The 26,939-nt window shown below is 39.4% G+C and overlaps 1 protein-coding gene across 1 annotated transcript in view; it reads right to left on the bottom strand.

The window, feature by feature from the left end:
- Positions 1-1,477: 1,477 nt before the first annotated feature.
- Positions 1,478-26,939, bottom strand: part of Rchy1 (Ring finger and CHY zinc finger domain containing 1) — a 45,514-nt gene continuing 20,052 nt past the window's right edge. Inside the window, exons 4-7 of the mRNA XM_080281455.1 lie at positions 20,245-20,427; positions 15,942-16,037; positions 15,209-15,305; positions 1,478-1,809 (exon numbers count right to left, since the gene is read on the bottom strand). Coding sequence (XP_080137581.1) covers positions 1,742-1,809; positions 15,209-15,305; positions 15,942-16,037; positions 20,245-20,427 — 444 coding nt within the window. The 3' untranslated portion in view covers positions 1,478-1,741. The remainder of the gene's footprint in view (positions 1,810-15,208; positions 15,306-15,941; positions 16,038-20,244; positions 20,428-26,939) is intronic.

The raw sequence follows: 26,939 nt of genomic DNA, 5'->3' as shown, positions 1-26,939 counted from the left end.
AGATGGTTGCTGACTGTTGCAACTACCTTCACCAAGTGTCTCATGGTTTCTTGCAAAGAAAAAAAGGGTTTTTGGCTTTATAAAAACTCGTTTCAATACTGCATAAAAATGGCAACATGTACAGCAAAAGAAACTAAGAAATGGAAAATATATACATTATCATACAAAAATCTACATTCAAAACAAGATTTTGTAAAGTTCCTTCAGCCATAACGATCATCTCAACCACAACTCTAGTCATCAATGCATTAACTTAAGACCTTTGGTGTCACTACAGAATTATAAAAGTCTCTATAAATACTGTACACTGTATTAAAAAAAAAAAAAACATTTCACACACTTTCCATATTTCTGGCCTGATCAAATCTAAGATGAAATACTGAGGCATGTACCTTGACAAATATATTTCAGAAGCTTCATTACACTATGCTTCTACTCACTCACACAAGTACTGTATTCTGGACACCATTTGAACTCTCTGAAAATCAGTGAACATATTAGTTTCATACACATGAATATACTGTGTTATAAAATTCATCCACTCTAAAAGTATGGTAATAGGTTTCACAAAATTATGATCAGTTCAAATTACTCTACAGCAATTCGTCGAATTCTTTAGTCTTTCACAACATTCAAAACCATATGCAGTAAAACCTCGATATAACGGACTTCAATAGACCGGAATTCGCTTTTATTGGACTCGTGAAGCTACCAGACTAAATTCCTATATATCGGAAAAAGTCCGATAAAGCCTGAAGCAGTCCGGACTGCCATGTTCACCACACTAAGGTAAATAAAAGACATGTTTATCAGTGTACAGGGCAGTATTATTATATATATTATACCATCTTATTAACATAGTGAAGTTATAACACAGTACAGTACCACAATGGTAGTCAAAACAGTTTAAAAACCATTCAAGCAATCCGGACTAATGTCTAATACATTGGAAAAAGTCCAAGTTAGCAGGGGGAAGTCCAGTTGTCGCTTTTATCGGAATTTCGCATTTTTTAGAATGGTTTGGGCTCCAATTGGTCCGTTATAGTGAGGTCTTACTGTACAATACACACTGTGTTATCATTTTTCACATACTATCAGTGTCTGTCAAAAGAAATATAATTTATACTAAAAACTTTAAAATTCAGCTATCAGTAACTCCATATTCAGGAATAGCTGACTGTTAGTAATTCTGTCATAAAATTTTATAATACAGTCACTTATAGCCAAGCATCAAAATTTGGGGTATTGTGCTACCTTTTACTGGTCTCAAAAAAAAAAAAAAAAAAAAAAAAAAAAAAATCATGAATGGATGCATGCACGTATGCTTGCACACACACACACACACACACACACACACACACACACAGCTAAGCTGAATGATACTGATAAATGAAAATAAATCAATCTACCTGGATTTCATCCAGTCTTACCAAACTACTGGTCATCTGCAAGATATATATATATACAGTATATATATATATATATATATATATATATAAACTCTGACATCTAACGATTAAAGAATTGGAATGACAATGTACAGCAAATTACTAATAAACACACACTAAACGAGAGAACCAAATCACAAAAGGAAACTTAAAGAGATAAGCAAAGGAAAGGAAAGGAATAAAGAAAGGCAGTTTATGGTAGTTGGGTAAGGAAGATGGGAGAGGGTAACGATGGAAGTGGGAGATGGGAAAGGGATGTTGCTCTTGTCCACCACCAGCCGTTGCTGCTCACATTATTGCTCACCTCCTGCTGCTCCAGCAGTCGTCTCATCATCACTCTCACCTACATCACTTCCCAGTGCTGCAACATAATCATAATACAGTATACAGTATACAAGTAAATGTGTGTGTGGATGAGTAAACTGGGAGTGTGTTGTCCTGACTCAGCTACCCCCCTTTCTTTGGGTGAAGAAGCCTAGGTATATAGATAGTATAAAGCATTATTAGGGTTTTCTTCACCCCTAACTTGACTTATGCAACAAAGAAAAAACAGTGAGTCTATGGAAACTACAGATGGCTTTAAAAGTTTATATGTGGCTATATTTTACTCTATTTGATTATGTATCAACATCAGGAATAATTTTTTTCCTTTTTATATTTATAGGATTCTACATCAACCAAAAACCTTAACCCTTAAACAACAGGAGTGGGAAAGTGCCACTTTCCTCCAATAAGGGCAATTTTATAAAAAATTGCTCATCTACAACTCACAGTTATTCTATAAAGGAAAGGGTTACTTTGAAAAGTAAGATGTCCAATATGAACTTCAATCTTTCTTCAGCAAAAAAAAAAAAAAAAAAAAAAAAAAAAAAAAAAAGCATTCAGCAACGTGCAGCAGCACACAGATGAATGTACTGTGAGTGAAATAAACATATCCTCCCTAACAGTAGCCGGACCAGACTCAGCTATGAGAAGTGTGAGGTGTTTTAGCTGATAACTGAACCACGAGATTTCACTTCCTTGCTGGGAGGTCATTATGATGTACCTTCACAACGAGAATGGTACCCACTGTTTATGGGTTAAGTACCTGCTATTAAACAGTAAAGTTCTCTTTATCCAACAATACGACCAGTGAAATGAGAAAACTGTTTGAATGCTTATAAAAATCAAATTGCCATGGCAAACAATATTCCATCCATCCCTCCATTATCCAATCCTGTGTTGCCCCATGAGGAGCATAGGATCCCGGGGATAAGCAAGTTGGTCCTGACAATTTAAGATGAGAGTGACCAACCTCACTCATCCTTGAGTGGCATTACGTGAGCAATAAACACCAACCACCCCTTGGATATAAACCTGCACCAGCTCAATCCTACTGGAATCCCTTAATTGCCCACTAAACCAAGTGGGGTTGGTGGAGGATTAGTGCCCCTCCCTGTAAAACAATTAACTCTAAGCCGTTGGCCACCCCGTTTGGGATACATGGCGTCTGGCAATGAATGAATGAATGAACCACCAGTTGCCATAATTTGGTTATATGGTTACCACCCAATGTAGTAAATGATTTCCTGGTGTACAGGAAACCACTTGGCTTGTCACTCAGTGAAGAGTCACCCATAGACAGAAGGAAGAGGAAAGAATGAAAGAAAGACAGAAAAGGAAGGAAGGAAAGAGGGTAGAGAGGAATGGACAGGCACCTGAGAGCAGCACTACATCGAGTGAGTGGATGGTGATCACCCTCCATCAACCATATTAAAAAAAAAAATAAAAGTTAGTATACACTAAACTTTTCTTGACACAATTTGTATATACCTCATAAAGGAATTAGTGATTACCTATGCACACATGCGCAAAATTGTAATGCAACAATTTTAGGCACTATAAATATTGTATGAGCATTTCATTTAGAGGCTCCGAGATGTTTACATGTGTAGGCCTTGGTCACCTAATAGCAGCTCTTAACACTGCTCTATCTTTGGCTGCCTATCTATTCACTCTCTTGTCCCCAAGGTCACACTCTATGACCCTGTCCCAGGCCTTTCTTGGCCTACTTCTCAAAGCCCTACCCATAACACTCACACCTCTCATTCCACACTCACCTGTCATCTTCCATCTTCTCAATATGCCTGAACCATCTCAATCTACCCCTCTTCATCACAAAACTGCTGTAGTAATCTCGCAATTACTCACCACTGCAATATCCGGCGCTTTTTGCTTGGCTCTATTAAGGGGAGGGGACGCCAGCAGGGACCAATTTTTGACTGACAAAGGCATTTTGCAAAAGTTATCCCATAAAATAGCTCCGAGTATCATTAGTTCTCTGTAAAAATTTGGCAGCCGTATGACAATTCTTTCCCCTTCAAAAAAATTATTTTGTAATTCTAACTTTGAGGTCACTTCCCTGCAGAAATCTCCATTTTCCATGCAATGTATAATATGACCACTTTTCTTCCAATTTTTTCCTTTTCTTTCTGCAAAAATTATGTCATACGTCTGGCAATGGAAGTGTGAGTGTGTGGAGGGTGGCAGCGAGGTGGGAAATGCCAGGGGTGCAATGACTCTGGGAGGGGTGAGACGTGCCAGCCTTGGTCTCAACCTGTTCTCTTTCTTCGCTTATCTTGGCCATTTCTCATCGTTTTTGCACACTTTTTGAAGATGAGGCGACTGTCTAAGAAGCTACTGCAACATCAGAAAGTGGCAGAGAAGACTTTAACACCATTCTGAGGGGAGAAATTCGTATTGGAAGTAGCAATTCTTTCTCCACCATCACCACCTCCCCCCCCCACCACCACCTCACCTGACGACCCCCAACCTTCTACGTCTTTTTCTCCGACTTTGTCTTCTCCAACACCCTCTACCTCTTCACAACCATCCCTAACCCTAACCCATAAAATTAAAAAAGTACCTCCTAACTCATAAAACAAAAAAAAAGTACGTAAGTTGTTTCTAAGAGTACAGACACTGCAAGTCAACAGAAAACGAGCGATATCTCGGAACTAAACTTATTGTCCTTTGGAGTGATATAACTGCATTAGTTTTGAACATAAGACAAAAAGCAAAATACCTACAAAAAGAGGAATGAAAGGGGAACATTTTGTGCATATATTTTTGTCAGAGACTGACAAACAAGACTGTTATGATTTTTTGAGCATGGCAAAAAGGGGGTAAAATTTGGGATAAATACATAGGCATAATGGGAATTATTTTGTTCGGCAATGGTGAAGAACATTAACCCTTTCATACACAGGGGCCCGGTGAAGAATCCAACCGCTCACACTCTTTCATCACAGGATTCATCGAAGTGAAATCCAACCGCTCGCACTGTGTTGACTCAGGATTTGTCCAAGTGAAATCAGCACCTCACACTCTTTCGACAAAGGCTGAGTCCAACCATATAATTTGCTGTATTTTTTTCACAACAGTTTGTTGTCTGATCTTGCTAATGAACGAAAAAAATATATACAGTAAAGAAACAATATTTGGCACTGCTGGCCTGGCTCTATTAATGCAATATCCAGCAAAATTATGCAATATCTGGCACCAAAACGGGATGTAACTGGCAGTTCCAGGCAATATTGGGCATCAAGGTGTATCAACCGGCTTGTAAACGGTAGCCAACCGGTGCTGTATTACTGTATTTTATCGTTACTTTGCTGTATTTTACGCTTGGTTTTCATCTTTTACTCATGGGAAAGTGTTTAGGATAGAAAGTTGAGGTGGATAATAACACAGTATCTGGCTCAGTGTTGAATATTGTGCTGATAGGGAGTATTATGCAATATCCAGCGTAGGGCTTGACTGAAATACGCTGGATAATTGAGAGCTGACTGTATACTATGTAGCGTATTACTGTAATATTCTATATGTACCGTATCAAAACTGTATTGTCTTTTAATCTCAATTTTAATCTTTTACTCATGGGTAATACTGTTGGATGCTTTTTAGGAGAGGGTCGAAATGGATAGCTTAGGATTGCGACACATTATCCGGCTCAATGCCAAATGGATGGCCGATTATGGGTACCGATGCAATATCCGGTAATTCGCATTATTTGGCATGGAAGTTGGCTGAATTATGCCAGATAATTGAGAGATTACTGTACATTCAAGTCCCATCCTTCCTCTCAACTCATTATTTGAAATCCTAACCCCTCAAGCCTCTCATCCAAGGACATACTACACATCCATTTAATCATTATCATATCTGAATGTTTGAGTCTATGAATATCCTCTTCCTTTACTGCCCAAGTCTCACTCCTGTACAGCATTACACTCCTAACATACACTGCATATAATGACCCATTAGGATGAGGGGTGAACTCTCTCTGTCAGGAGAGGCAACAGCTCCCTGAACTTCCTCCAGCCACTTCTTACCATAACCACCTCCAGCAGATAATATGTCCCCCAAATACCAAAACTCTTCCACATATTCAACAGATTCCCTGGCAAGGACAATCCTGTCACACCTCTCAAACTCTACATGCTCTCCCTGACACACCACACACACAAAATCAGGACTATTTTGCAGCCTACCTCTAATACCACACCTCTTATGCACTCACTTATTACAAGCACTGCACGAGATGGAATTACTTCCCACACCCTTGAGGCAGACTGCACATGGCAATACTCCCTCTACTTTGACATTACAGCCACCAGCCCTACATATCATCATGTCTGCTTTATCCAAGTTTAAACTCAAATCCTCGTGCCCCATTCCATCACTTCACTTCCTAAACCTTTCCTCCATCTCCCTTTCATTCTCCGCAATGGCCACAAGGTCATCAGTATACATACCCCACAGGAAGCCATTTTTGAAATCACATGAGAGAACTTCAAATGCCAGGATAAACAATAAGGGGTTCATGACTGACCCCTGATGCATATGGACATTTATGAAAAACTCATCACTCAAATATCCATTCACTCTCCAAGACAGATTGATAAACAGATACAATCAGTCTAAATATAAATCAGTTTGCTATGCGATAAATCAATACAATGACGAACTTAACTTTATACCCAGTTTTGCGATAACAATGGCAAAATACATTTCTACAATAATTGTGATGGCTGTGTACAACAATCCTGTGTTGGTGCAGTGATACATGCAAGATAACAGGCATGGCAGGGATGGGCAGGGTAGGGTAGGGTATGGAGATGCAAAGTAGGGTTGCAAAGGACAAGGTAGAATAGGGAGATGCAGGTAGGGAAAGGCAGAGCAGGGGAAGGCAGGAAAGGGTAGAAAATGGTAGGGAAGGGTAGGGAAAGGAAGGGTAAAGTAGGGAGATGCAGGGTAGGGTAGGAAATGCTAAGGCATCACAAATGATAGGGTAGGATGGAGGGTAGGGTAGGAAAAGCTAATGCATGACAAGAGGCAGGAAAGGGTAGGGAAAGGCAAGGCTGAATAGGGAGATACAGGGTTGGGTAAGGAGATGCAGGTAGGGAAGGGCAGGGTAGGGTAGGTTTCAAAATGCAGGGTAGGGTAGGGAAAGGTAGGGTAGGATAGGTAGGGTAAGATAGGGAAAGGTAGGGTAGGATAGGGAGAGGCAGGGTATGGTAGGGAAAGGCAGGGTATAGTAGGGAAAGACTGGGTATGATAAGGAAAGGCAGGGAAGGGTAGGGCAAGGCAGGGAAGGGTAGGGCAAGGCAGGGTAGGGTAGGGAAAGGAAGGGTACAGTAGGAAAAGGAAGGGTACAGTAGGAAAAGGAAGGGTACAGTAGGAAAAGGTAGGGTAGGACAGGGAAAAGCAGGGTTGAGTTGGGGGATGCAGGGCAGGGTAAGGAGATGCAGGGTTGGGTAGGAAAAGCCAAAACATGGTAGGGAAAGGCAGAGTAAGATAGGGAAAAGCAGCGTGGAGTAAGGAAAGGCAAGGTGGAGTAGGGATATGCAGGGTACAGTAGGGAAATGCAGGGTAGGGTAGGGAAAGGCAAGGTAGGGTGGGGAAAGGCAGAGAGTAGAGTAGGGAATGGCAGGGTACAGTACGGAGACTGAGGGTAGGATAAGGAGAGAGACGGTAAGGCTGGGAAAAACAAGGCATGGTAGGGAATGGCAGGGTAGTGTAGGGAAGAGAAAGGTAGGGTACAGAATGGCAGGGTCATGTGCTCTAATTTGAGCAATTTTCTCCTCACTTTCACCTTCTCCCCTTTGGCAATGGTGTCAAAGTTGTCACTATGCAATATGTGGCACCACTCAGCAGCTGAGCTTCCTTCCTATCCAGTTGGGAGGTGGTGGAAGGGGGGTTTTTGAGAGAAACAGGGCACTATCTTCATGATGGCCAGTGGCAGACTGGCGGATATAATATCTCCTACAGCCTGGGAGGGATCCACGTGACCCACCCAACAAGCACAATCAAGAATTGGCCGGAATAACAGCACATGAAAAATACAAAAATTCCCTCTATCTTCTGGAAAGTCTGTTGTAGTCACACATAAAGATCTTCCAGAAGGTCCATTGCAGGCTAAGGGTTAAGAATGCATAAGCAGTGTGTAGTGTTGCGAGGTTGGCAAATACAAATGGTAAAGTGTGGTGGGATGAAGGGACTGAGACAGCAATGAAGCAAAAGAGAAAGAAGTGGCAAGAATAGATGCAAAAAATGGACTCACATAAGAAAATACAATGATAGTGAGAAACCTGCATAAAAGCTAGTAAAGAAGAAAATGAAGGGAGTAAATGATGATCTGGGAAGAAAACATGAATGCAAATTTCTTTGAAAACAGGAAACTGTTCTGAAAAGAAGTGTGAAATTGTGGGGGATGAAAGTAGAAGAATACTAACCCAGCAAAGTGAGATAAGAAGATGGAAAGAATATTTTGAAACGTGGATGAGAACAGTGACAGCAGAGCAGTTGTAAACATGGTTGGTATTGGTGGTGTGCACAGAAATGTAGTGCAAGGAAATGTAACAAAATGCATGACAGGTCCACAGCAAGGTGAAATGCATGATGACAGTATTTTTCAACTACTGTGGTAGTCACATTCTCTGGCACCGAACTCCTTCTTTATGAATCACCAAAACCAATCACATTTACCACCACTCTGTTCTTATTCTTCCCATTCATTAGTCTTTCAAAATATTCTCTCCAACTCCTCATTTTTCTTCCACTTGTAAACATTCTTACTCAGCTATTCCTTATCATTACACAGTTTCTCCACATTAATTCTTATACTGTATTTCTTGCACCCCTTTCCAAATAATTTTTTCTTTTAATTCTAAGTACTTTACATTAATTATTCTTCAAGAAAAATACATATAACAGAACAAACTCATTGAAGGTTGATGTCTTTTGATATAGTGACTGGCTATAGAATAAAATACAGCACCAAGCAGTGGACATACAAACATGGAAGGAGTTATTTATCATCACCATCATCATTCCATCTCTCCTTCACCAAATGACTGGATGAAGTAGGGTCCACAATGCAAGACAACACATGATTGCAAGAGAACTATCAACAGCAAATCCAATTCAATGAGCCACTCTCTCATCCACTCACCATTCCAATTCCCTGAGTCCCAAATTCAACTTACAGGTATAACCATCAACACTTACATGCATCACATCACCTGTCAACTATAGTCGGTTTCATGGAGTCTGATGCACTAATTTTGCCAGCTGAGGACATGTGGATTTGGTAACACTGCGTGACGTTTTCGTGCACTGATTGGTCAATTTTCGTTGTGTTTGAATGTGCACCAAATTGACTTGTAAGATGCCAGATTATACAGATACAGATTATAGCAATGATACCTATAATGATAAATATGTGCCAATTAAATTACTAGAGTTGAACTTGAATGACATTGATAACTAGACGCATACGGACAAAAGTCAGCGACAGATTTATTGGTTTAAATTCATTTCATTATGTTTGATTTCGTTCACACTACACACGGTTTTCTTATAGCAGCACAGTTCAACTATTATTTTTTCATGGAGTTTGCTTTTATTTTACTTTCCTTTTTTTGACCATTAACAAAAATTCACATTGCACTCTGATGTAATCCATTACTTTCCCGGCTCCTCTCAGCTGCGGGGACAGAGATTTGCTTGAGGAGAGGGTGCATGGTGACCAGGGAGAGGGTGTCCGTTTGTCTGTCTTGTATGATACTTATTAAGATGTTCAGGAAAATCAAAGACCAACCTTATTAACGTAAGAAATAAAATTACTGAATCTGACTATCAATACAAACAAATGCAGATTTTTAAAGCTACTGTTACCTATGGAGGTAATAAAAACGTGTATGTACACTACTTATATTTATTGAGAATATCATGTATTGGCCCCAGTGAGGTGTGTGTGTGTGTGTGTGTGTGTGTGTGTGTGTGTGTGTGTGTGTGTGTGTGTGTGTGTGTGTGTGTGTGTGTGTGTGCTTACCTAATTGTATCTCTACAGGAATGAGTCAAGCTCGTACTGTCCCGTGTCTTAAACCATATTTATCGTACATATCCTTAAATTTGTGAATTGTTTTGGCACACACTATTTCATTCGGTAGTGCATTCCATTGATCAGTTGCTCTGTTTGGGAAACTGAATTTCCTTACGTCTTTATCACCTCTCTTCTTATGCAGTTTTTTGCAGTGTCCTCATGCTGATACTTCCCCATATGTTAAGTAATCATTTATGTTTATTTTCTCCTTCCCTGATATGCATTTATATAGCATTATCATGTCACCTCTTTTCCTTCTCTCCTATAGCGTTGGTAGATTCAGTTTATTTAGTCTTTCTTCGTAGCTTAGGTCCCTTAAGCTTGGCATCCATCTTGTAGCGGCCCTTTGAACTTTTTCAATCTTGTCTATGTGTTTTTTGAGATGAGGACTCCAGATTACTGATGCATACTCCAGGGTTGGTCTAATGAATGATGTTATTATCCTTCTTAGCATGTCTTCATTTATGTATGTGAATGCTATTCTCATATTTGCAAGCAGTGTATACATGTTCCGTACCTTCTCGCTGATGTGGTCAGCCGGAGATAGTCTGTTATTGATAATCACACCTAGGTCCTTCTCTCTTTCTGATGTGTGTAGGGTTTTATTTCCTAACGTATAATCCCAATCAGGTCTTTTTCCACTTTTACCAAACTTGATTACATGACACTTGTCCACATTGAATTCCATTTGCCATGTATTACTCCATTCGTGAAGTTTATTTAATTCTTCTTGTAGCTCTTTACAAGAGTCTGTGTTAGTAATTCTCCTTTGTATTTTTGCATCATCTGCAAACATATTCGGATAGCTTTCATTTCCAGCGTTACTGTTTATACCATTTATATACACTAAAAACATGATTGGTGCCAGCACTGAACCATGTGGTGTTCCACTAGTCACTTCTTTCCATGATGAGTAGTTTCCCCTTAGTACTGTTCTCATTTCTCTTTTTATAAGAAAATCTTGCATCCAACAAAACAGTTTGCCTCGCATTCCTCCTTGATGGTACATTTTCCATAAAAGTCTTTGATGTGGTACTGTGTCAAATGCTTTCTTGAAATCTAAATAGATACCGTCCACCCATCCTTCTCTTTCATGTATTGTGTCTGTTACTCTGTCATAGTAGCTCAACAGATTAGTAACACATGATTTTCCTTTTCTGAAACCAAACTATCTTTCTGTTATCATACTGTGTTCTTCTAAATGATTTACCCAAGCTATTCTTATAAGCTTTTCTAATACCTTGCTTACAACACTGGTCAGTGATACTGGTCGGTAGTTGAGTGGATTTTGTCTATTCCCTTTCTGGAATAAGGGAATAATATTTGCTTTCTTCCAAATATCAGGTAGTTTACCTTGACTCAGGGATTTCTTGAAAATTAAAAATAATGGTTTACTTAACTCCTTTGCACATTCTCGTAGTACCCAACATGAAATTTCATCAGGACCACTTGCTTTTCCTCTGTCTAATTAACTTAACTCCTCCTGTATTATTTTTTCTGATATTTGTATATCTGGTAGTATGTGTGGACATGCATGTTCCACATAGTCCCTCTCAAAATTTTTTTCGTCTGTAAAAACTAATTGGAAATTCTTATTTAGCGCTTCACAAATATCTTCCTCTTGTGTATAGGTGATTCCCTTATCCGTAATGGATTGTATTATATCTTTTACTTTGGTTTTGCTTCTGATGTAGCTGTAAAATAGCTTTGGTTGATCACTACTTTTATTTATTATATTCTCCTCAAACTGTTTTTGGGCTTCCCTCCTTATTCTTGTATAATCGTTTCTTGCCTGTTTGTAAGTATTATATGCCCTTTCACTATTGTGTCTTCTGTATCTATTCCACAACAAATCTCTTCTTTCTTTTGATTTTTTACATTCTGTATTGAACCATTTCTGTATTTTCTTGTCTGCTTCTTTGTGCTGTGGGATGTACTTCTGGACTTCTATTTCATAAAATTCACAGAATTTTTTATATACAGCATTTAAATCTGTCCTCTAAGCTCATTTTCCCAATCAACTTCTAAGAAATACTTTTTTAGGTCTTGATAATTTCCCTTTTTTATAGTTTAGGCTCTTTTTGTAACTTTCATTGCTGTTAACTGTCATATGCTATCCTGAAGTTGTAATTTAGTACTGCATGATCGCTTTTGCTGAGTGGAGGGTGATATATTAAACTGTTAATATCATTTTCTTGCCTAGTAAATATTAGATCTAGCATTGAAGGTACATCGAGTCCTCTTTTTCTGGTGGTTTCCCTCACATGTTGCGTTAGGAAAAACTCTTGCACGAGATCCAGGAGCTTTTGGTCCCAACAGCTTTCTTGGCTAATTATATCTAGAATATTCCAATTTATATTTGTATTAAAATCTCCAGTTAGTATAATTCTTTCCGATTTCTCTTCCATTTTATGTAGTAATGATCTTAAACTCTGAATTGTACTCTCTGCCAGGTCCTCATATTCGTCTCTTTCCCATGTGTTTGATCTGGGTGGCATGTACAAAGTGGCTACAATTACTTTCCCTTCAGATGTGTTGATCTCTACTGCAATCGGTTCTACTTGTGATGGTATATCTAGTTTTATTTCATTGACTTTTAGATTTTTCTTAGTTAATATTATAATTCCTCCTCCTTTTTATAAGTTTCTGTCTCTTCTCCATATATTGTATTCCTCTAAGTTTAGTATGTCATTGGATATCCTTGGTGTTAATTTTGTTTCAGTTAGGCATATTATATGTGGTTCATTTTCTCTGACATAATCATTCATCTCTAGTAATTTAGATACCATTCCATCCACATTTGAGTACATCAACTTTACCATCTTGTTTATATACTTGTCATGACATGCTTCTACTACCTTCCTCCTTTTTATTCCCTCCTGTTTGTGTACCACTTTCGTAACTGCAATCCTATTACTTTGTAAAAAAAAAATGTGTTCTTCTCCTCTTCTGATCTTCCCTCATTTTTTGTTTTTGCTTGCTCCCTCTTCTCTTTCAGTAATTCCAGTTCCTCTTGTGTTAGGCATCTTTTTATCCATACATTTTTGAACTCCTCTTTTTCCATAAGATTCTTTGCATTTTTTAGTATCTCCTCCACAGTGTTTACACTCTGGAAAGTTACCTTTAGAGGTCTTGTCTTGCTTTTCTCGTATTTCCCTAACCTTTTGTGTTCCTCTATACCTTTACTACAGATTTCCTCTGATACTTCTTTCAGTAAGCTCATTACATTTGCCATCTCCTTTTTGTCTCTTGTGATCTTGTTTTTTACTTCTTCCTCTTCTATACCAGTGATTACAATAGATTTGTTGATATCTACTGAATCTCTGACTAAGGGTTGTTTTGGATTATTCTTTTCACTTCCTTTTTAATGCTTTTTTCCTCTACCCTTGTTTCTAAGTCTTTCTTTACTTTCACCATTTCAGCATACGTGGTTTCCACATCATTTTTGTAGCTTTGCACAGCTTCATTCACCTGTGTTATTTCTCCTCAATATCACTGCTATGGTCTATCAGACTGCTTACTTGCCTAATTGTCTCTGTATCATTTTTGAACTCTTCCATAATACTCTCGTGATTGACTACTGTACTTGCCATTTCACTCATTTTCTTCCTAAGTGTACTCAATTCCACTGTTAGTTCACTGATGGTTGTGTCTTTCTTGTTGACCTCCCTTCCTAGTTTTTCTATTTCTTGTGTGTGTGTGTGTGTGTGTGTGTGTGTGTGTGTGTGTGTGTGTGTGTGTGTGTGTGTGTGTGTGTGTGTGTGTGTGTGTGTGTGTGTGTGTGTGTGTGTGTGTGTGTGTGTGTGTGTGGCGGTGGCTGAATCAGTAGACAGGCAGCCTGCAGTTCTAATGGACCCAGGATCGAATCCCGGCTGGGGCAGGGAACAGTTTAAGGATTTGAATTTCCTAATAAGCAGACTTTCCTGATCTACCAGATGACCCGCCGACATGTCGTAAAAGTACCCCCGCTAATACCAATACACCAGTCCTGTATGAGACAGCCCTAGCATGTATTCAATATGGACGGTGGGTGTTAGTGCCGAAGTGGTGACATGTGGAGGTGTAGGAGGACTACTGGGCCTTGGGATAGGTCACTGTCCCCAAGAAATAGGCCCTGAGCCTTTGCCCAGAGTCGGACACGGTAAAAAAAAAAAAAAAAAAAAAAAAAAAAAAATGCATCTGCTTCTTTATTTCATCAATTTCATTCTTGAAAGCCATCTCCAGTTTGTGTACACGTTCAACCAGTCTATTGTGAGTCTCCATTTCAACCAGTTCTTGGTAGAAATCATCATCTTGCTTTCTACCTTTATCCCTTTTCTTTTCCAAATTTGCCTTACTAAAGTATGTGTCCATTTTGCAATACTAAAAGCACAGAGTTACTTATGGTCCCCGGGACAGTTGTAGTCTAAACAAACCTCAGCTGACTGAGCGCATTCTTTCGCCACTCGGTTCTCTTTTCTGTTTGAACAAGTCTTGTTTAAACTTCTTATTATTTTTTGTTTAATAATAAAAAATCATTTAGTCTAACCTGGTACAGAGTTTGACTCACATAAAGATACTAATTTAGGTAATGCCACTGGCCGTGCTGGCTCGGTATGGAGCGCAGTTGGCGCACGTGTGTGTGTGTGTGTGTGTGTGTGTGTGTGTGTGTGTGTGTGTGTGTGCTTACATAAACCATAATTATCAGAAGCTAAGCTAAGCGTATCTAGGGTAAAGTTGCATACTGGCAGATGAGGTAATGAAAGGCATGGTGTAGACTGTAGACTGTGACACTGTGTAGCAGTGGTAGGAAAAACATCCGAGCCTTCACAGGACCTCGGGACCACCTTGCTATGAACGTCTGAATTCCCACCAAAGTCACTTACTGTGATCGTAAGCATCCAGTTGCGACTTTACTTAGTTTTGTTATCAATTTCGTTCAGGTTTATTTCTAGTAATTAAAAAGGCACATATTTATCATTAAAGATATCATTGCTTTAATCTGTATCATCTTAAAATAAATGAGGGCCTTGGTTGAATACAAAGTCAATTTGGAGCATGTTCAAACACAACGGATATTCACCAATCAGCGCATGAAAGCATCGCGCAGTGTTTCCAAATCCACCTGTCCTCAGTTGGCAAAATCAATGCATCAGACTCCGTGAAACCAAGTATAGTCAATCTGATGACTAACATGTTTCAAGAAGAAATTCCACTACTGAGAGTTATGGGTACTGCTTTTAATCAACTATCTATCTATCCTGATGATGCACTGCTCCCTCCCAGGAGCTCACTCATAACAATGATCACCTATCTTATATATTAAAACACTAAAGACAAGAGTGGTGCTGACCCTGCCTTCTGCACAGTCCACCTTTGCTACGGACGGTGTTGTACGAACCACACTTCGAACACTTATGACCCAGCACGTGGAATTGCGTTAGACACTCCTGAGAGAAGAAAAGGAGACAGAGTGGAGGGATTATGAACAAAAAGACATTACAGAACACTTTCACACACTTTCAGAATTGCCTGAAGAAATAATTATTTCATACTGCAAATATCACAATAGAACTGAAAATGAATATCTATTATATTCAGGACACCTACCTTCGTACTGCTGAAACAGGTGCATACATTATTTTACCAAATACAGTACCAGAACAGCAGAATATTTTTTTTCTGCAACTGATCAGTCAATTATCTATTAAATTTTGGCAGTAGGACCGTTAACCTCTGATCACAAAATTTTTAAGAACGGGAAAAATCAAGTCAGTCAGAAGTTTGCTGATACAATAAAAAAGGAATAAGCAATGAATTATTCAGTAACTAATCTCAAAGGTATGGGATGAAACACAGGTTCCTGATCAGATAATTTTTTTTAACAGGTAGTGAACACATCCTAGCACCCTGACAACTTTACAGCTAATTTTATTTTGCTATAGTTTGCAGTTCGCATGCTAAAACGACACTTCAAAAGGACAGTTCCGGTAAGTAACTCCTATATAAGCAATGGAATCCTGATGAACCTTCTGATTAACCTGTGTACTAAAACACTACTACGAACAATAAGTGAGTGTGCACACCTCATGACAGTCTCGACACAAGATGTTGCAGTAGAGGTCACCATATTCACTTGGCATTGGCGTCTCCTCAATCTCTTCGTCTAAAGACTGCCACAGCTGCCCCAAAACAAAACAACTCAGGTAACACTGGCACATACTCATGATAAATCATGTGGCAAGTTTACAGGGTTTGTACTTGATGCAGGTGTTGTATCTGATTTAACTGAATTCTGTAATATATTTATGACCAAATACCAACTCAAGATTATCAACAACTGTTAGTATAATAACTTAGTAAAAAAAAAAAAAAAAAAAAAAAAAAAAAAACTGATAACCACTGTTGAGGACATTAATATACTGATACATACATACATACTGTACATACAAATATATATATATATACACACATCCATCCATCCATCATCCAATCCTACGTTGCCCCATGAGGAGTGTAGGAGCCCAGGGCTAGGCAGTTGGTCCTGACATTTAAGATGAGAGTGACCAGCCTCACTCATCCCTGAGTGGCATTACGTGAGCAATAAACCCCAACCACCCCTTGGATATAAACCTTCACCGGCTCAATCCGATTGGAGCACAATACTGTAATTACCCACTAAACTACCAGGTGCCAAAATTTGGTTATATGGTTACCACCCAGTGTAGTAAATGGTTTCCTGGTGTACAGGAAACCATTTGGCTGGTCACTCAGTGTAGAGTCATCCACGGGCAGAAGGAAGAGGAAAGAATGAAGGAAGGAAAGACAGAAGAGAGAGTGTAAAGTCACCCACAGGCAGAAAGACGGGGGAAGAATGAAGGAGAGAAAGACAGAAGAAGATGCAAGGCAAGAAGGATGGAGGAGAGGACAAGGCAGACACCCAAGAGAAACACTACATTGAGTGAGTGGATGGTGAGTGTCCCCACCTACCACAAATATATATATATATATATTCATCCATCATCCAATCCTACGTTGCCCCATGAGGAACGTAGGAGCCCAGGGCTAGGCAGCTGGTCCTGACATTTAAGATGAGAGTGACCAACCTCACTCATCCCTGAGTTGCATAATGTGAGCAATAAACTCTAACAATCCCTTGGACTTAAACCTACACAGGCTTAATCTGACTGGTACACCTTAATTATCCACTAAACCACCAGGCACCATAATTTGGTTATATGGTTACCACCCACCACAGTAAATGGTTTCCTGATGTACAGAAAACCATTTGGCTTGACACTCAGTGTAGAGTTACCCACAGACAGAAGGAAGAGGAATGAATGAAGAAAGACAGAATAGGGAATGTACAGTCACCTGTAGGCAGAAGGAAGAGGAAAGAATGAAGGAAAGAAAGACAGAAGAGGAGGGAAGGAAGAGAGGAAAGGGAAGACATTCAAAGCAGCACTACATCAAGTGAGTGGATCAAGTGATCCAGGAAACCATTTACTATGCTGGGTGGTAACCATATAACCAAATTACGGCACCTGGTGGTTTAGTGGGTAATTAAGGCAGTCCAATCGGATTGAGCCTGTGCATATGTATATCCATGGGATGGTTGGGGTTTATTGCTCATGTAATGCCACTCAGCGATAAGCGATGCTGGTCACTCTCATCTTAAGAGTCAGGATCAACTTGCTTAGCCCCAGGCTCCAATGCTCCTCATGGGGCAACACAGGATTAGATGATGGTAATGATAAAGACTAAGAGGGATAGGTCTGGGGTGAATGGCTTTGTTCTGTGCCCATCTAACCCAGAGTGGTGTAGATATTCTTGGACCTTTCACCTGCATTACGGTAAAATGAGTGCAGGCATGAATGCAGAAGGTACTGAGGATTTATCCATGTCTGAGAGAGTAGTGGTGTACCTGATGAATGACTTGTTGGACTGCGGTAGGTACGTAATCATGGACAATTGGTACACAAGTGTAAGGTTGGCGAATTACCTCAAAATGAGAAACACCACAATGACAGGTGTAGTGAGGAAAAGCAGGGGGCCACTGAAAGAATTCAAGCAAGAAAAGCTTTAAAGTCATCAAACTGTCTTTCTATCTATCTATTGCCAGACGCCATAATCCCGTAAGGGGTGGTCATTTGACTTTGAGTTATTTCTGTATTTGCCCATAGATAATGTGCTGTTGGTGAAGTGGCAGGACACGAAAGATGTCACAGTGCTAACAACAAAATACGAGGCAAACATGGCAGAAAAGTGTAAGACCTATTTTGAGCACAAAACTGTTTGCTACAATAACCTCAACACATAGACAAGTATAAATAACTGATGGGCAGTGTGGACATGGCTGACCAGCTTCTTGAACCATATGTAAATGATTGTAGAGGCACAGCATGGTTCAAGAAACTGGGTATTCACTTCATATTCCACATGGCACTGAACTCATTCATTGTGTCCAGAACAGTGAGCAGGTACAATGGTATCTTCATGGACTATATATTAGATATTTTCAGAGGGATGCTAAGTGAACACAACATGGATGCTGCAGTACTTCTCAGTGAATCAGATGAAATGAGATGCCAGAAAAGAAAGACTGTTGTGCTCAGTCACACCCACCAGTTTGTGAAGCTGAGTGGAAACAAGAAAGAGAGATGTTGAGTGTGCTACCCAAAGGGGAAAGACAGCACGTACTACTGTCCTGGTTGCACAAGTGAACCTGGCCTTGGCTTAATGGAGCAGTACTGTCAGTGGCACAGCCAAGATACACCACAGCCTGGACCATCCAGGGGCCAGAAGGCCAAGAAAATGAACACCTAGATGTGAGCTGAGAGGAAATGTTTCTAATAAGTACTTAGAATTAATTCGTATTTATATAATCTTTCAAGGCACTGTATTATTATGAAAAACCTACTCAAAAATATCTTTCGATTTATATTTTTATTACAAAAACAAGCAGTGGCAGATTCAGTCTTACACACATAGGCCTATACTCACATACATATACACAAACATGGCAGATTCAGTCTTACACACATAGGCCTATATTCACATGCATATACACAAACATACAAAACACCATAGGTATTTTTGTAAGATAGCAGATTTTTCCTGGAAGAGCAGTGTGAGGGAACCAGTGGGGGAAGCCTTGTGCAGGGCACCTCATGAGATTAGTCACCCTTGTGGCGAAGAGATTAAGGACTGGTACAAGGTGAAGCTCATGCTGACAGTTTTTTTCAACTATCAGGGTGTTGCTCATTGTAAGTACATTCCAGAGGGCCAAATAATCAATAAAGAGTACTACCTGGGAGCTCTACATTGCAGTGCATCAACAGAGAAGGGAGTTGTGGGAGGTGGAGGTCTGGCAACTCCACTACAACACTGCTCCAGCCCACTCATCCTATCTCATCCATGATTTTTTGGCCAAACACAGGATCACACATGTATGGTAGGCTCCCTAATAACCTAACATGGTTCCCTGCAACTTTTGACTATTTCCTAAACTGATAATCCCACGAAAGGGTTCAAGATTTGAGGACACAAATGAAATAAAGACAAATGCAACAAAGATCCTGCTGGCAATCCCTAAAATTGACTTAACAAATGTTTCCAACAATGGATGGACTGCTAGCCTAAGTACGTTAAGTCCCAAGTGACATACTCTGAAGGGGAGTTAAGTCTGAACTCAGCAAGCCTGCATTTTTGCAAGTTAAAGGTTGGAGACTTTCTGATCAGACCTCAAAATTATGTATAATACACACACACACATATATATTCAGCACCTTTCAACTGTATTCTGAGCATGCCAGAAATAATAACAATATGCATAAGGCAAGAGCTTTAAAGAAAAAAAGAAAAAATAATAAAATGCATATGGAAAGGCAACGGCATTAAAGAAAGAAAAGAGTCAATAATGCTGATCCTGTAAGGAAACCTTAGGATTACTACACATACTGTACAATATTATGCCACATGGCATTTTTTTTCTCTTAATGGATATGGCACATTTCTAGCTGCAAATGAAGTACACCAAAAACCATCCTAAGCACAAGCAAATGGAAACATCAGAAAAAAATACAATACATCAATAAATAATGCTGAACCTGTAAGGAAACAAGGATTAGCATATACACAATACTGTTACCACTAAATTATTTTATTCACCCTAAGAGATACTTTCAAACTGGAGGCCATCTTCAACCACTCCATTACTAGAGGTCTTTCCAAAGCTGAATATGATATTTGCCTTGTGGTAGCAAGACTAAAATTTGAAAAATGCACCATCAGATTAAGAGGTTATTTTACCACCATCAACTCTCATACTATCCACTTTACTTCCTATCCTAACACACGTACTAGGTCATCTGAGTGAGAGCAACTTGCCTCGTGCATATCAATCATAGAAGTAGCACAGATGGGACAAGTGTAGAAGCCAGCTTTGATGAGGTCGTTGAAGCAGGGGCGGTGGATGAGGTGGCCACATGGAGGGACATGCGACACCATCCGTGATGTGTGAATGTCCTCCAGGCACACCGGGCAGTTGGCTTGGCTCATCTTCTCAATGCACTACACAACAAGGAGGAAAATGTTCATTTGACAGGGGGAAGGTGTGACAGAAGATGGTACATGGATGTGGTAAATGACTGCCCTTCTTAGTGCAAGTAAAAGCCAAGCACTATTAGTATCGGAATTAGAAGGGACTCTTAATACAGTATACTATACGCAGTACTACCAATCAAATTCACCTACTTCACACTAGGGCTGCAAATTGGTAAGTAAAAGCCAAGTAATACAGTGTCGGTATCAGAGGGGAAAAATTAACTGACAAACAGGGTTGTATCAATGTAGGTTGAGTGATCATATCATTTACAAAGCCTCTCGATGAAAAAATATATGTTTGTTTTACCCAATGATCCTACATACTTATAAGTTTTCTAGCACTAATTTTCCCACCTATTTAGGTATGAACTACGGCTGAGGTGTTTATTATTTTCCAAAAATTCAACCAAATCCGACATCTGTTTTCTGTCCTAAATGGTAAAACATTTGATCAAAAACGTACGGGATATTTACACCATAATACTGTATTATCATATTCCTGTGGTTAGAATACAATTTGATACAAAAACAATACAGTATCTAGACAGTAGTTTTCTGTCCAGGTGCTGCACCAGAGAGGAACTTATGAGTCTGGCAGGAAAATGATCACACACACACACACACATGCAAGCACATATGCAAACACACACACAAACATGCATTGGGCTTGCTGTTTATATTGTTCACACACACACACACACACACACACACAAAAAGAAGACCAGCCTATTTGTGATCATGTTAATGAGTGCATGAGCGGTGGTCCCGTCGGACAGTAGTAAAAAAAACGCAGTTTCGCTCACAAAAAGACCAGGATATAGTGAAAATAGAAAATCTCTATATGAAAGGGACAATGCAATGTTTACAAGTGGCGAGAGAGAGTTCGAGAGCTTCTGCGAAGAGGATGTGGGAAATGGAAGTTATTAAGTTGAACCATACAAGAATAGCAGGTGTAGAGAAAACAGCGGAGAGGAATGTCCAGGAGATAAAAAAGGTATGGGCAGTAATTAGAGTTACAGGAATGGACCATAGAGCAGGAAAACGAGATCAAAAGTTTAAGGAATAAACTGGAAAAAATTCGTACACACAGTGACAAACGAGAAAGAGAAGTTACCGAATTAAAAGTTAGCAATGAATCAGCCTCTAATGAAATAAATCAGCTTAAGAGGGAGAATAAAAGGTTAGAAGAAGACGGGGACAGGATGAAAAACAAACTAGATGAGTATGAATCCAAATCAAGAATACAGGATGGGCACATTAAAGAAATCAAGGAGCAACATAAGGGATGGAAGAAAATTCAGGAAGGAAATGTAAATTTGAAAGAGATTATAGAACAACAAAGCAAGGAAAAAGTGGAGAGGGAAGTGGTTAGGGTACTGAGAAGTAGAGAATCTTTAGTTAGAGATGTAGCAGATAAGAAAAAATGTGTAATAATTTCAGACTTAAAGAAAAACGTATGACAATAAGATCAGAAAGAGAAAGAGAAGAGCTGAGGCAGGTTAAAGAAATAATATCACTAGTCATGGAGGAAAATCAAGAAGCTCAAGAAGAGACTGAAGAGGTGTTTAGGTTAGAAAAGTACGAGGCAGGAGGGGCAAGGCCATTGAGAGTAAAGTTTAAGTCCCAAGCAACAGTAAATGAAATTATCAGTAGAACATGGAAATTATCAGACAAGGAAGGGTTAAAAAATGTTTGGATAAGAAGAGATGCAAATGAGGAAGAAAGAGCTAAGATAAAGAAGTTAGTACAGGAAGCAAAGGTAAAAAACGAACAGAGAATGGAGGAAGAGAAGACAATGTTTTATTGGAGAGTCAAGGATCAGAAATTAAGGAAGTGGTACCGGCAGAGAGAAGGAGAAAAGAGGGTATAAAAAACATCAAAAAGAATTGGAAGCTGGCATATACTAATGTTGATGGTTTAATATCGGCAAGGCTAGAAATCAACGATTTATTGAGGGGAAATGAATCCGATGTTATGTGCTTTGTAGAGACCAAATTAAGAGAAGATATTGATGTTCATATGGGAGATGGTAAATACAAACCGTGGAGAAGAGACAGAAGAGAAAAAACGGGAGGAGGAGTAATGACAGCAGTGAAGAACAACATAAATGTAGATACCGTGGAAATGGGAGAAGGCAAGGCTGAAGTGATAAATAAGAAATTAGAAACTGGAGAGAATAGCAAGAGAGATATGGCAGTAGTGTATGTTCCCCCTAAGGCAAGAGCATGGAACGATGATGAATACCAGGAAATGTTGTCAGACATGGCTAGCTATTTACAGAAAATGATTGAGAAAAGTAAAATTATAATTTTAATGGGTGACTTCAATTGTAAAGAGGTGAACTGGGAGGAATGGGACTCAGGAGGCAGCAAAGATTCATGGGGCACTACATTATTAAATATAACAATGAACAATGTGATGACGCAATGGGTCAAAGAAGAGACATGGTTCCGAGGTGAGGACACACCAGCAAGACTACACTTACTGCTTACCAAAGAACCCGATGTAGTAGAATCCTTGGAATATCTGTGTCCTATTGGAAAAAGTGATCATGTGGTCATTGAGTTCTAGATGATAGCAGGGAGCGTGGAGCCAAGAGATGAGCTTTATAGGCAGGGAAGATACAACTTTGGGAAAGCAAACTTTACAGGATTGAGAAAATTTTTCAAAAATGCAGATTTGAGAAAATTCAGAGAAACAAGAGAGATACAGAGGAAGTGGGATATTTTTCTAGGCTTCTATAATTTGGGAGTGGAAAAATTTGTGCCAAGAGTAAAGGGGAAAGAAAACAGAAAAAAGGAGTGGTTTATTACAAGGTGTATGACAGCAAAATAAGAGAGATAAGGCGTGGAACAACTGGAGAAAGAGAGGTAACAACAGAACAAAGGAAGAATATAAAAGAATTAGAAATGATAACACAAGAATACACAGAGAGGAAGAAAGGGATTTTGAAAAAGATATAATAGACAAACGTAAGGATGAACCCAAGCTGTTTTATAGATTTGTCAATGGCAAACTGAAACAAAAGGAAGGAATCATCAAACTGAAAGTAGAAGGAGAGGTCCATAAAGATGCAGCAATGCAAGCAGAAATAATGAACAAACGTTTCCAGTCAGTTTTCACTAATGAAAGTGAGTTTGTGGAAGGGGAGGGAGTGACTAGATATGTAGTGATAAAAGATATAAGAGTGGAAGTACAGGAAGTGTATAAATTACTGGATACTCAAGATGTAAGGAAAGCCCCAGGACCGGATGGAATTTCTAATAGGATACTGAAGGAATGCAGAGAACAACTGGCGGATAAGATTCACAGTTTAATTGTGTGTTCTCTGGAAGAGGGGAAAGTGCCTCAAGAATGGAAGAGGGCAAATGTGGTACCAATTTATAAGGGAGGAAACACGGAAGAACTCCTGAATTATAGACCAGTGTCCCTAACCAGCATGGTCACAAAATTGTGTGAAAGAATTCTGAAAGATAGATGGATAAAATATCTGGAAGAGATGAACATTTTGGCTGATAGTCAGTTTGGATTTAGAAGTGGAAGGTCATGTGTGTCCAACCTGTTGAGTTTTTACTCAAGAGCATTTGATGTGCTACAGGAGAGAGATGGTTGGGTGGATTGTGTGTATTTAGATTTGGAGAAGGCCTTCGACAAGGTACCCCATAAGAGACTAATGTGGAAACTAGAGCATATAGGAGGACTGAAGGAAAACCTCCTGGAATGGATGAGAGACTTTTTAAGAGACAGACAAATGAGGACAGTAATAAAAGATAGGATGTCTGGATGGAGGGACGTAACAAGTGGAGTCCCACAGGGCTCGGTGTTGGCGCCAGTGATGTTCCTCATTTATGTAAATGATATGGTAGATGGAGTGAACAGTTATGCAAGTCTGTTTGCTGATGATGCACAGATCATGAGGAAGGTAGAGGTTGATGAGGATTGCAAAATGCTGCAGGAGGACCTGGATAGGTGGATATGATACACGATTGGAGCCGGATGTGGGAAATGAAATTTAATGCAAAAAATGTAAAATATTGGAAATGGGTAAAAGTACCATGAGGCCATCACTGAATTATTTGATGGGTAATGAACCAATCACAAAAGTGAGAGAAGAGAAAAATTTGGGAGTGTCAGTCCAGGATAGTTTGTCACCTGAAAAACACATTAACAAGGCAGTTAGAGAGACATATAGACTCCTGACTAATATAAGAGCAGCTTTTCATTATATGGATGAGGAGATGATGAAAAAATTGATAGTGGCCATGATTCGCCCCAGGTTAGAATATGCAGCAGTAGTGTGGTCCCCACACAATAAGAAAGATATAAACAAGATTGAAAGAATACAAAGAACAGCAACCAAAATGGTCCCCAGTCTGACAGATCTGTCGTATAGAGAGAGGTTGGAAAAGCTGGATTTGCCTTCCTTAGAAGAAAGGAGAAAGAGAGGAGACATGATTGCAGTGTTCAGGATCATGGTGGGAGTAGATAAAATTGACAAAGAAGATTTGTTTGTATGGGATATGAGAGTAACAAGAGGACACGGAATGAAACTCATGAAACCAAGCTGCTTGAAGGATATCAAGAAATATAGTTTTCCTTATAGATGTACAGACCTGTGGAATTGTCTGGACAAAGAGATCATCCAGTCTAAAAACTTAAATGAGTTTAAAGCTAAATTTGACTTATTGAGAAACAGAGACTGGACCCCACTAGCGTAGCTCATTTCCTGTATATCACAATTAAGTAAATATAATTAGGTAAATACACACACACACTAGTGGTTTTCCATCAATGGTATGACTTAGGCTTAACGATTACTTTAGCTGGTACAAGAACTGTGAGCAGCCGCAGTTAAATTTTGATTAAAAATCCAATATCTTACCTTATATTACAGTATTTATTATGGCGCCTGGTTTCATTATGGTGCCTGGTGGTTTTGTAGGCAATTATGACACTCCAATCAGATTGAGTCAGTCCAGGTTTATATCCAAAGGGATGGTTGGGGTTCATTGTTCATGTAATGCCACTCATGGATGAGTGAGGTTGGCCACTCTTATCTTAAATGTCAGGACCAACTTGCCCAGCCCCGGGCTCCTACGCTCCTCATGGGGCAACATAGGATTGGATGACAGATGGATGGATGGATAAACACAATTGCCCATACATACAAATGCCATCAGAAGACTTTTGCCTTCTCTTCAATTTACCATCTTTCCTTTTGATATGAATGCAAATTTGCAAATCTTCTATAATGTAGTAATGATGATGCATGGAATAGGTTTACATAAGATTTTTCTGATTTTCTGTCACCTAAAAGACTGTTGCTGTGGAGGCTGAACTCAAACAAAGTTGCCAAATGTAGTTCATCCCCTCATCTCAGAATAATTGTCCCGTTATTGCTCTTGCCTTCATTCTTATTACATGCAGTAAATAATTTCTTTATTTAGACTACAGTGAAAAAAGTGACTGCAAATATTACAAATGGATGAAGAACGTAAGAACTAATGGTCAAGGGCAGTTAGTGCTTATGTCAATAACGTGTGTATATCATTTATGCACATAAACCCAAACGACCACTGCACTTACACATTGCCACAACAGTAGACGCAGTATACCTCACAGTCAACTCACGGCTGTTGGCCTTGAAGGTTATTTCCTCCCCCCCCCCCTCTCCTTTCCCACTCACCCACTTATTATTCTGAACCTTTAATGGTTTTCAATTAGAATGTTTTTTATTAAGCTGCAAAACAGAGTCAAGGCAATGACACTCTTTCACAAAGAATCAGGCTAAACAATGAAAACCTTGAATAAGACGTATTAACATTTTTTTCTGTCCATATCTGATATGCTGATATCGACAGTATGAACTGGTATCAGTTCGGTATCGCACATAATTGGTAGCAAACATGGTTTGTCATAATGGAGCTGCACAATAATGAAAGCACAGAGCCTATGGGATTTATCCTAACCGGTACTTGGTATCTCAAGTGCAGGCCCAAATTTTCCCTTTACAATTTAGACCCACTTAGTACATACATACATACAGGCATACTGTTATGGTAGGCATCAAACATATACAAGCAAGGTTAGGTTATACAGAAAGTGATGAAATGGGCACAATAAAGAAGAAACACATACCACACAGATATCTGAGATGGGCCTGAGGTAATGGGTTCCAAGGTTAGAAAGTGGAGGGTTAACAGTTTCCACCACCTGGGATTACCTCTTCGAGTAGGGCCTCATCTTTGAATCTCTCAAAGCCATCAGAAGCCACAGATATTGCATCATTATTGTTGGCAGAAACCAGCTCAGGTGTGTGATAATGATGTTTTTGAGACGGAAATATGCTATAATGTGCAGATTTTCATCTCGCAGTGATAATAAAAACTGCTATAAACAAGTGTGCTATGACCAGGAGATTTTACGTCTAGAACATATCTTCCCTTTCCACCCTGATCTATCATATCTAAGAGAATCAT

The sequence above is a fragment of the Coenobita brevimanus genome, chromosome 89, assembly GCF_032717465.1.
Source record: "Coenobita brevimanus isolate Jiangsu-jjx chromosome 89, ASM3271746v2, whole genome shotgun sequence".
Taxonomy (NCBI): Eukaryota; Metazoa; Arthropoda; class Malacostraca; order Decapoda; family Coenobitidae; genus Coenobita; species Coenobita brevimanus.
Note: the sequence above shows the minus strand (reverse complement) of the source record. Positions and strands in the feature narration are given on the sequence as shown.